General features: G+C 44.2%; 1 protein-coding gene across 1 annotated transcript; it reads left to right on the top strand.

The window, feature by feature from the left end:
* The first annotated feature begins 3,633 nt into the window (after positions 1-3,633).
* Positions 3,634-11,140, top strand: serpinf2a (serpin peptidase inhibitor, clade F (alpha-2 antiplasmin, pigment epithelium derived factor), member 2a). Its single transcript, XM_080482644.1, has 9 exons — positions 3,634-3,659; positions 4,698-4,766; positions 4,845-5,061; positions 5,688-5,831; positions 5,910-5,952; positions 6,291-6,436; positions 6,637-6,779; positions 6,924-7,119; positions 9,601-11,140. Exons 2-9 carry the CDS (start codon positions 4,713-4,715, stop codon positions 10,056-10,058), a joined length of 1,401 nt encoding a protein of 466 aa, XP_080338770.1. The 5' UTR covers positions 3,634-3,659; positions 4,698-4,712; the 3' UTR covers positions 10,059-11,140.
* The last annotated feature ends 832 nt before the right edge of the window (positions 11,141-11,972 follow it).

Genomic DNA, 11,972 nt, shown 5'->3' with positions numbered 1-11,972 from the left:
ACACACACACACACACACACACACACACACACACACACACACTCTGTGTCCCCGCAGACTTTGTGTGAACTCTGAGCAGAACAAACACAGAGGTGGAGATCAGCTCCGTTTGCGTCAGGACGGACTCGTCTTTCTATCGTCCTGCTCCCATTCAGAACATCACCTCATTCACTTCTTCTTATCTGCAGGTTGTCCTCACACACAACCAAAAACAAACACCCACTGCAAACATTCACCCATCTCATTCACGACTAACATTAAACCGTGTCAACGTCAGTGTTTTTGCTCAAAACACTTCAAAATGGGACGTTTACACGCAGCCACCCAAATTAACTACTGAGACGATGTTGTATCTTCGGGAATGAGACCAAAGCGACCTGGTCGCCAGTCCATGACTGTCAGCATGACTTATGTGGTGAAATATGCTAATGCTACAGGTTTCCCTCACTGACATACTGGCAGAATGCTGTCTGAGGCCAATCCTTGTGCCTTGTCGTATCTCAGGACTTCAACTCATCTGCATATAATCTCAATGTTTTTTGAATGGCTTTATAGTGACGTCTCTAATTATCATGTGAGGAGTCACTTCCGCAGTCCACTGGTTACGGTGGAAGCCCTGATGGGTCAGGAAACTCCTGCATTACGCTGTGATGTTGTGTTGTTTGTATTTGGTAATCTGCTGACACTCTTCTGAATGAACTGAAGCTTCCGGAGGTTTCTGTTACCGTAGAACAGGGATGAAACTCAGTGGTAGAACTTAGAGCGGATGAACTCAAGGACAAGCTTCCCAACGTCTGGTGAGTGGTGGACGGTGGCCTGCACTTGATTTTCAGATGTAAAACTGAAGTTTTGTTCAGGTTTTCATGCTTGAACTGCACCCCCAGCCTGGTGACAGCAGGCAGTGGTGTGTCCAGACCAGAGACGGTTACAGATGTCCGGTAACAACTGATGTGACCTTCATTCTGTAACTGTTTGTTTGCGAAAAGTCCAGGATCCTCCTGCGGACGGAGGATGGGATGGATGGTGAAGTAGAAGATGGGTTAAGGTTTGTTTTTATGTGAAGTCGAGTGTCGTGGCTTATGACCTGACCAAGGTCAGTCAGTATTCATGTTCGAGGACTGATCCTTGAGGAACCCCAGAATGCAGTATGTTGTCTCTGATTTGTCTTCACTGATGGAAACATGTTCCATCAATTGTGCGGAAAGCTGCAGACACATGGAGGAGGATGAAGATATAGGGGATCCTTCATCTTCAGCTGCCATGTGTGCAGTATCAGCCCTACTTCAGTCTGAGGTGGTCCTCAAGTTATGCAGCAACAACGTTCTCCAGAAGCTTTGAGACGCAGATGAAATGAGTGTAAGTTGTGAGGATTTCATGCTCTATGGAGACTTGATCAGGGGAGATGGATCAGAACCGGACTGGAGAGACTTGATGGTCCTGGTGGAGGTCAGAGGAATACCAGCAGAGATGTTTGTCTTCCGTGTTTGAGGGTTGTCGTGGTGGGCTTCATCTTTCTGACGATGTCCAGAACCTCTTGCAGGGAGATATTGATGTTCTGTTGAATCAGGGTGTGTGGAGGTGAGTTCTGTTGAACTGTTTGGAGGAGCTCTTTGAGGGGTCGTTCCCGCAGCACTGTGGTGGGCTGGGGTGTTTATTGCATGGTGAGGTCTGTTCTGGTGCTTTTAGAATGATTGGGTCATGAGGGGGTAGTGGAGGTCCAGAGGAACACTGACTGATGAAGAAGGTCAGGTTCGAGATCAGGTGCTGTCAGGAATTTTCATGTTCCTGAACGAGATCTGACGACTCACTGAGCTCGAACAGGCCAAAGAGAGGAGTCAGCGACCATCATTCAAGAAACCAGGAAGTAAAGACAGCAACCAGTAACAAGTCCACTGTGAGTTCAGCCGCTCTCTGTGTGCTGCGATGGCGCCACCTGGAGGTCAGACATGTCTACATGTTGGGTTTTGTTTTAGAGAGAATGAAAGTTGATCCTTACAGCAAGTGTTCCCTTGTGGAATTGATAGAATGACCCAGATAATGAGAACCTGCACCCGATTTGAATGCAGCATTATTGTGTGTTTTCATGACTCACCATTTTACTTTTATCAAATGTTAATAATCTAATGAGCTCATTTCAGAAATCAGCAACCTTCACAGAATTAATATCTTTGTGACTTCTATTTCTATTGATTTCCATTGATTTCCTTTTCATTCATTTTCTTTCTGTGTGTACATTGATGGTGTTTAGGGGAGGTAGATTAATCTTAAATGAAAACATGTTTTTATTCCATCAAGTACTGAACACTAGAATATGTGCTTTTATCTCACTTTGTCCTCTGCTGCCTCCTACTGGACACAAACTAACCTGCCCCACATCAAAATAGAAGCTGGTAAGTCTCTCCGCTTTTATTGTTATTCCTAAAGACGTTACTTTAAGGTGAACACCTGGGAAGTAGAATAATAAGGGATAAGAAGAAAAGCAGAAAGTCAACCTGTGCGACACAGCGAGAGCTCTTCGAAATACTACTTGGTTTTTTTTTTATGTTTTTTTGAGAGCGAAAAGTTTCCACAGAACAAATTCAGACAATTGCGTAAGAAATAGTTGGCCAAAACAAAAGTCGTAATTTAACATATTTAGTGAACGTAAATCAAAGTACTGGCTTGAAATGAGCACACACACACACACACACACACACACACACACACACACACACACACACACACACACACACACACACACACACACACACACACACACACACACACACACAAAAGAGTCATCTGAGGACACTTTGTCATGCCAGGATGACAGGATGAGATCATTTTGTGTGTGTGTGTGTGCGTGTGTGTGTGTGTGTGTGTGTGTGTGTGTGTGTGTGTGGTGTGTGTGTGTGTGTGTGTGTGTGTGTGTGTGTGTGTGTGTGTGTGTGTGTGTGTGTGTGTGTGTGTGTGTGTGTGTGTGTGTGTGTGTGTGTGTGTGAGAGAGAGAGGTAGCAGGATGGATGGACCGTCCTGATTGTGGGTCCATCATCTGCAGTGGAAGCACACGGTTTGTCCCACTGTGGCTCAGTGAGCGTTGGACAAAAACAAACACTCGCCCACGCTGTGTGTCGGAGGGTCCATGAGACCGCCAACGCCACAGGCCCGATTTGTACACTGCACACACCAAACCACCCCAAACAACCAAGACCCTTTGTTTTTCAGCTTTAGCTGAGCGTCATTGTTAACATTTTTGATTTTGTCAGTATTGTTGACTTTAGCTTAGCTTTTGTTTCAGTCGCGTTATTCAATTAGCTTAGTTTTATTGCTTGTTTCACTTTGGCACTGTCTGGTTTATTCGAACAGTGTTGTTTGCTTTTCTTAGTTTCAGCGTTAGCATTAAGCTATATGGGCTAAATGAGCTGGGTCATGGCCAGAAGGGATTAATTCGATGTTTCCTGGGCTCTCACAGATGAATTGTCAGATTTTGCAGTCATTTGTGTTTGTTGACGAGACAGAGCCCTTCCAAATACTCATGTCACTTTGTTTTTTACATCGTGTTGTGTTCAAAGACACTGTGTAGATGATTAACCCACCGGTGGGGGCGTTGTTGGATTCAGGCGCTCCAGTCTGGAGAAGGTGGATCACGTCTTTGCTCATTTCATTTCTGCTTTGCTCAGGTAAGTTCACACATCCTCTGCTCCTCCAGATCTTTCTGCTTTCTAACAGTGCTCAAACTCATCAGCGTCTTCAGAGGTGAGGGCGGGTTTGAACGGGTCTCAGGCAGGTCAGGTCCACTGATACACTGGTGCAGGAGTCTGAAGTTGAGATGGAGCTCGGGGTCTTCACAGTTGTGTGTATTCAGCAGCATGGCCACGAAAGGTTCGGACACGGTAACCTTTAGTCTGACGGCAAACAGTGCAGACTCTGAACTGCTGACAGACTCTTCTCCTCTGAAAAAGATCTCACATGCTAACAGTAGTAGCAGCAATGTGGAGGAAATATTTTAATCCATAATGGAATTTTTTAGAACGTTAAGTCTGTAGTTCCACTTTTTTTATTCATTTTTTATCTGTGTCTTTCTTAATAGAAAAAATTAGAATCGACGTTGGTTTGTCTCATCTGTGATTTGAAGCCAACATATGCATTAATGTTACCACATAGAGAAGTTGGTTTCCTGGTGGAATGGTTCGGGCCCATTGGTCAATCAGTTCTCTTTGTTTGTTTGTTGCTTCATTTCTTTTCTGATTCTTCTGTTCATTTGTTGATCCAACTGGTTCATTGTTAAAGTGGTTTGTTGGGCCGTTGGTAATTCCATTGTGGATAGTGAGGTTAGTTGGCTGGTCAGTTGTACAGGTGGAGGGTTGGTTGATTGGTTGGTCGGTCGGTCGGTCGGTCGGTCGGTCAGTAGTAGATAAATATCTATGAGTAAATCAATTCCTTACATTTCAATGTTTCACTGTTTGTAACAATCAGGTTTACAGTGACCTTTTCTGATCTAAGATTATGAAAATTTGTATTTGATTACATTTCATTCTAAAGTAGTGTAGTTACTCCTTACACAGTATCTCTTTGGAAACGTGACTCTTGTGTTACTTTGCATGCCCCGTACTAATGGAGACAGCGCGGCGATGGGCCATGCCGTTTCAAGCAAACCTTTTTCCTCTGTGTCGGTGAGCAGGGTGTTTGATGGTCACGTGTTCCTCTTTGTTCTTTAGGTTGCTGATCTGGAAATGAAGCTGTGTCTCCTTCTTATGGGATGCTGTCTGTGCTGCGGCGGTGTGACAGTGAGTGGTGAACCCTCTGCCATCTTTACTTCCTGTTCGCTCTGACACAAGACTTACCCCGTCTGTAATACTCCTCAGGAGCCCACCCAGATGCCTCTTCTTGCTTCTACTCCAGCAGAGGGGATGATTCACAGCTGCAGAGGAGCGTCCGCTCATGAGGATCAGCGGGCAATAGGGGGCGCCGTGGAGCAACTGGGTTTACGTCTCCTAGAGAAGCTTGCTGTTAGCCCCCAGCAGCCCAACGTCATTGTGTCCCCGCTCAGCGTGGCTGTAGCCCTGGCTCAGCTCACATTAGGTCAGTCGCTCAGGTTCATCCAGTAGCCACATGATGCAGCTGACAACGTTCACAGATGTTCTGCAGATTTGAAGAGCAGGACACAGCTGGTTACTACACTGCAACTAACTTGGATGAAGATGGAAGTGCTTCAGGACCAGACTGCAAAGTGGTTTTGAACAGTTCACCTGATATGGTTTTGGAAAATCGATTTAAAACCTGGTTTGGAACTTGGTTTAACATTTGATTTTAAATGAGGTCTCAAATGTACTTTAAACCTGATTTTTAATTGCTTTGCAAACTAGTGTTAGATCTTATGTCACACCTCATTTTAATTGACCAACTAATGTGTGAGTTAAGTGCTAGCTGCTAGTTATCTGGGACTCTTTTAACAACACTGATTTAGTCCATTAAAGTCTGAAGGCTCAGTACCTGTTCACACAGTGAACCATGGAAGCATTACAATACAGGAAGCAGCTACAGAACTATAAACATGACCGATCATTTACCTTTTCAGGGTTCTTAAGTTTATGAAGTAAAACACAGTCGGTGAGAGAAGCGTCACAGTATTTCTCACTGAGAGGAACCTTTGTGTACGATGTTGCTTGTTACGAACTGACATGGCGCAATAACAAGGACTGTTTCAGGTGCTCGTAATGAGACGGAGCAACAGCTGCTGCAGAGCCTCCACGCTCAGGACCTGCCATGTTACCATCACGTCCTGGGCAGTCTCCTCCCCCAGTTCAGCCAATCGTCTCTGCAGGTGGCGACGCGCATGTACCTGAGACCAGGTGGGATGACCTCCATGTTCTCAGCCTGCTGCAGTCTCACTGCACATTAATATGGACATTTGTCTCTCAACCCCCCAGGGTTCGAGCTTAAGCTGTCCTTCGTTGAGGAGTCTCTGGCCAGGTAACTGGTGCATGTACAAATCATTAAACCACAGGAATATATCAAGCCTGTGGAGACCTGAGGACGTGCAGCTCAAATAACAGGCAATCTGAAGCAGTTACTACACAAAATCAGGACTCCATTGGTCCGTCACTCCGTCCGTCACTCCGTCCGTCACTCCGTCCGTCACTCCATCCGTCACTCCATCCGTCACTCCGTCTGTCACTCCATCCCTCTGTGCTGGTCACTTGTTTGGTCACATGAGAAGACTCATTCCACAGTTTACAGCTTCACTAGAAGTCAGAAGTGTCAACATTTTCTCCGGGTGGATCATCTATGAGGCTGTGATTCTGTTTCAGGTACCAGTCCAGACCTGTTCCTCTGCTCTCAGTGGAGGAGGTAAACCAGTGGGTAGAGAACACCACCAGTGGCCACATCTCTAACTTTCTGGAAAGTGCTCGCCATGATGTGGTGCTCATGCTCATCAACGCCGTGTATTTCAAAGGTGAACTCATCAACACTCCCACAGCTGGGACTGTCTGTCAGAACAGAGCAAGATATGAAGAGCACAACATTCGGGGGAGCTACAGGAACTTGGCTCCTCAAAGTTAGAAAAGTGATGCTTGCTCCAAACTTTGCCTTGGAGTGAATACCGTAAGGCTTTCACATACACGTAGGCTGACTTCCTCTTCTTGTGTTCGTCAGGTGAGTGGCAGACGCAATTCGACCCTCAGGGAACCTCTAAAGCTGCGTTCTACCTGGACAACCAGAACTCTGTGTCTGTGGACATGATGAAATCTGCTCAGTACCCTCTGCGCCTGCTGGACCACCCTGAGCTTCAAGCACAGGTAAGACAAAGACCTTCAGATGGTCTAGACCTCCACAGTGCCAGTGAAGACCACCACACCTATATGACCCACAGTCTGGGAGCATGCTTTTAACTGACTAACAGATCAAACAATCAGAGAAGAAATTCTGTGTCTTTCCTCCAGGTCGCCAGCTTCCCCTTCAAAGGAAACACCAGTTTCTTGGTGGTTCTGCCTCGAGGAAATATTTCGTCTGTTTTGCCCAAACTCAATATATCCGACATCTTTCAACGTCTGCCTCCAGAGAAAAACATGCAGGTCAACTTACCCAAGGTCAAGCTGCAGTACCGCCAGGAGCTGCAGGAGGCGCTGAGCAGCATGGGTAACCAAAAGGATTTACTTCACTTACTGCACTTATTGCAGTTCAAGCTAACTTCTTACACAACTCACAAAACGTTTGGGGTATTCAGGTGAAATTTCAGGATGAACCTAAATGCTTTATAACCTTTACTGGTGAACTTAATGTGACCTTCTCTCAACCTTTCAATGTCCAACCGTTCACTGTCTCAGTATTTTCTGCTGTTTTCCAACAAGAAGAAACCAATGAATGGTAAAATTCCAAACAGTTGTTTGATCCGTTGGTGGACCAATAAATGTTCTAGTTCAAATAGAATTGGTATTTAAACAGTTGACGCCTAACACTTAATCAACAGTACCTCAGCATTGAAGATTCAGGGTGTCCTCAGACGGAAGGGTCCACTGAGCTCACACTGTCACAGCAGGTTGAACAGAGATACAGAGAAAGTGGAAGAGTCACAGAGAGACAGAGAGTAGATGGCCACATCCCACACTGATGGCCACTTCATTATGAACAGTGGCCTGCAGATGATGAATTCCACTCAACTCCAGGCACATTTAAGGGAAGTTAAAGCAACCAAGTGTCACATTAGACCATTTGAAACCATTTACATCAGCAAGGTCTGCCTGTTAGACCACCTGCAATGGTTCCTGACCACACCACCAGGCTCTGGCCTCATCGTCTTACACCAGAGAGCATTTACACTTGACGAGGGACAAGTGGGCCTCGGTGCTGTTCTCTGATGAAAGTCCATTCACGCTGAGCAGAAACAATGGCTGCCAATGATGTTGGATATGTCAAGGAAATGCTCTGCATCAGCCACTGTTCTCACCGGATGAGCCTTTGGTGGTTGTGGTGTTACAGTGTGGGCAGGAGTGTCTAGTAAGAAAACTGGTACTGTGACAAGCCAATACTACCTGCAGAATCATTAATCCAGTCATCTTCATCGCCATCTTCAGTGACGACAATGCTCCAGCTCATGGTGGTGGCATCATTAGGAAACAGCTGCTGGAGACTGGGGGACCTCAAATTGAGTGACCTGCACTTTCTCCAGACCTGAATACATAGAAAACCTCTGGGATGAGCTGAGTCGCTGAGTCGAGGCTTGTAACTCTGTACCCAGAACCTCAATGAGCTGAGCCTTGAAGAAGAGCCTCGGCAGACCTGAAGTCCACTTGTGAAGAGCAGGAGACGTCGTTGTCCAGCTGTAATTGATGCTCAAGGGATAATGACAAGCAGTCTTGCCACAGTTACCTTGAAAAAGTAATCAATTACTTATGACTAATTACTCCTTTAAAAGTAACTTAGTTACTTTACTGATTACTTGTTTTTAAAAGTGACTAAGTTAGATTACAAGACACTTTTTTAGTTACTTTCAGCAGCTGCCACAACACAACACCCCCACCGTCTCAACATAAAAAGGACAACCGGTTTTGCCAAAACATTGCTGATACTGCCTCCTGCACCATGTTTATACATATTTTAATCTTTGACCTTCAGTCTTTGTTGTATTTATATCTGATTCACAGTTTTATTGTCAGATTACTATTACTGGTATTTATTTACCCTGTGATGTAGTTGTAGTCTGTTGTTACATTATTTATCTATTTAATTATTTGCACCACCTGCTCTATGTGGCCTTTTAATTGCCCCCCCCCCCCCGATAAATATCCTCTTTCACTGATTGATTGATTAATTGAAAAAAAAGGGGCGGGGCTTCCTGTCAATACATATTTTCACTCAGGAAAATTACAAGAAATTGCTAAACATCTCTGCAGTTGAGTTATTGATGCAATGTTAATGTTAAGTGGTGATAGTGTTGGTTCCGATTCTCTTGTGTGTCACCTGGACGCACCGTTAGAGCGAGTTGGCCTGTGATTGGCTGCGTGTGGAGAAGTGGGCGGGTCAGGTGAGCGTGCAGACTGCATGCACTGCGTTTGAGTGTGTCCGTTTGGAGGAGAATGCAGGAGCGGCCGGTTCTGTTTGATAATAAAGCGGCTTTACAGACAAGTAACTCGTCCTGCTGGACGCTACAATAGTGACGCACAGTGACTTGGAGAAGTAACTTTAATCCGATTACTGGTTTAGAAATAAAAACGCGTTAGATTACTCGTTACTGTAAAAAAGTGGTCATATGAGAGTAACGCCTTACTGGCATCACTGATGAAAAGTTATTGAGACATTGACATGTTTTGTTCTGGTCTCCCCTCCACTGTTGTTGATTTTTGTTTCAATAAATTGTTAAAGATGAGGAATTCATCATTCATATGTTCTACTTTCATGATATAATATCACTGCAGAATGCACATCTTATGTTTTCACCCAAAAACCAAATATCAGAACCTGTTAGTGAGTAGTGTATTATAGCACTTCTGCGTTTTATGGATTTTTTTTTTTATGTATCATTAAGCTCTTTTCATGTTCAATATTATAGAATGTAACTAACTAGTTAACTGACCCCTGATGTTGTTTACCCTCCCTCCCTCTGTTGCTCCCCCACCACAGGCCTCGGCTCCCTTTTTTCCAGCCCTGACCTCTCCGGTGTTTCCGACCAGCCGCTCCGGGTGACGGGGGTCCATCATGCCAGCACGGTGGAGCTCAGCGAGGAAGGGGTGGAGGCGTCGGCCTCCACTGCAGTGACCTCGATGCGCTCAGTCTCTCTCTTCGCCGTCAACTCTCCATTTGTTTTCGCGCTGGTGGACGATGCCTCCCTGATGCCTCTTTTCATGGGCGTTGTTACAAACCCTGCCCCCGACCACGACCCCACGCTCAACGATGACCTGCGTGGCAACGCCACCATGAGCGACCAACCTGCGACGGATACGGTTGGGAAAAGAGACGCACTCAATGAGTCGTGCAGTGAGACAGGGTCAGTGGGAGGTGGAACACAGTCCTGCAGCGCCCCCGCTGGTGAGAAGGAGCAGTTGCAGCATGAACAGGACAATCCCTGCGTACCTGCATGAAGCTTCAGGTGTTGTCAACTGAAGGAGATCTGCAACCATATTTTACCTGCTGAGATTCATTTCAGGAAAAGTTTAACAAAGCCTGGGCCAAGTGGAAAAGATCCAGGTGCACAATTACCAGAAGCGCCTCTTTCAAAACTCATCACATAAATGAAAGTATATCAAACAAAAACAATAAAATGAGCTGAAGTTGAACCCAAATAAGATGAATAGGAAATATTTTCATGAGCTGACAAATCATGTTAGGCAGCCTTAAAACAAATCTCATATAAAAATGAAGCGAGGTTGGTGAGTCAGCATCTTCCCAGTACAATAATTATTTCAAAGTAAATGCTCAACATGCGAGGTTCAAGTGGGTTGAATCGTCTAGCCTGTCCTCAGACCTACCGTATTCTCAGTCTTAGTGGTTCGCGGTGAGTTAACTTACCAACTGGCTCACTATTTGGGTGCACAAAGTACAAACTAGACATTGAGTCAGATGCAAAATATTCACAAATATTTAGAAAGAAACCACGAAAAGACAAACTAGGGCAGAAAGAGTTTGCAGATGTGAGTCAGGTCGATGAACTCACTCACATACTCACATGTTGCGCTACAATTTGACTTATTAAGTTTATTTAGTTCCCTCTTGATTAACATTTTGGTATAAGTGTGTCTAGGTTAATTAATGCTCCCTTTGCTAGTAGAGTTTGTCGTCAGTCCCAATGCCTGAGAGACTCATAACACCACCCTGTGGTGGAATGTGGAATTATGACAGTGGTCTGTTGAAATGATCTTTAGATAAAGTCCTGTCTGTTGTTGATGGATTTTAATATCTATTAAAATGATATTAAATGTATCTGAAGATCCTGCAACAATTCCTGTGAAGCAGATTCACACTCAGCTGATGTTAAGAGTTTAAATGAATCCGTTCCAAATAGGGCTGATTTCATGTTTTCAGCTGTGATCATGATCAAATTCACACCCAAAGTTTTTTGTTTTTTTAATAAATAAGATGTGAATGTTGTTTTTTTTTTTTTTTTTTTAATATTGGTGATTTGTTTATGAATTTATGAGTGAAAATAAAGTGCTCACACAGTGTTAGTGAGTGTTTGTGATTGACAGGATGAGTGAGAAGTGAAGAGACACCAACAAACTAAGCTGCCTGAATGAACTTTAGTTTACTTAAGTTTTGACTTAGTTTTGACTTAGAATAGTTTAAACGGCTTTGAACTGGCTTGGTGACTGGTTTAGACTGGACTGATGAGTGATTTAAAGTGGTTTAAACTGGTTCAGTGAAACCATTGAACTGGTTAAATGTGATTTGAACCAACTTGAATTGGGTTTAAAGATGTTTAAACTGGTTTAGTGACTTTGACAAACTGATTGTTCAATCTGGTGTAAAGTGGTGAGGGGTGTGGTTTAGACTGAATTAAACTAGTTTGAACTGGCTTTCTGTCTGGTTTGACGAGCAGTCTAAACTGATATAAAGACACCACTGAATTGGTTACAAGTGGTTTAAAATGATTTAAATCGGTTTGGTAAGTGGTTTCCACAAGTTGGTGACTGGCTCAAAGTGGTTTAATGACAACTTAAAACTGGTTTCTCGTGGTTTAGAACTGGTTGCTTTAGTGATTGGTTTCTTTAAGCAGGTTATAACTGCTTTTAACTACTTGAAACCAGTTGGGGGCTGGCCTAAACAGTTTTAAAGTTTAAACTGGTTTAGAGACTGTCAAACTGGTTAGGTTATTTAATCTGGTACAAAGTTGTTAGGAAAGTGGCTTAAACCGGTTCAAACTGGTTTGAAATGACTTTCTGACGGTTTAAGACTGGTTTCATGAGCAGTTTAAAGTGGTCTAAACTGCAGGCTTAGTGACTGTGTCAAACTGGTTAGGCTGTTTAATCTGGTTCAAAGAGATTATGGAAGTGGTTCAG

Source organism: Lipophrys pholis (genome assembly GCF_963383615.2).
Source record: "Lipophrys pholis genome assembly, chromosome: 16".
NCBI lineage: Eukaryota > Metazoa > Chordata > Actinopteri > Blenniiformes > Blenniidae > Lipophrys > Lipophrys pholis.
Note: the sequence above shows the minus strand (reverse complement) of the source record. Positions and strands in the feature narration are given on the sequence as shown.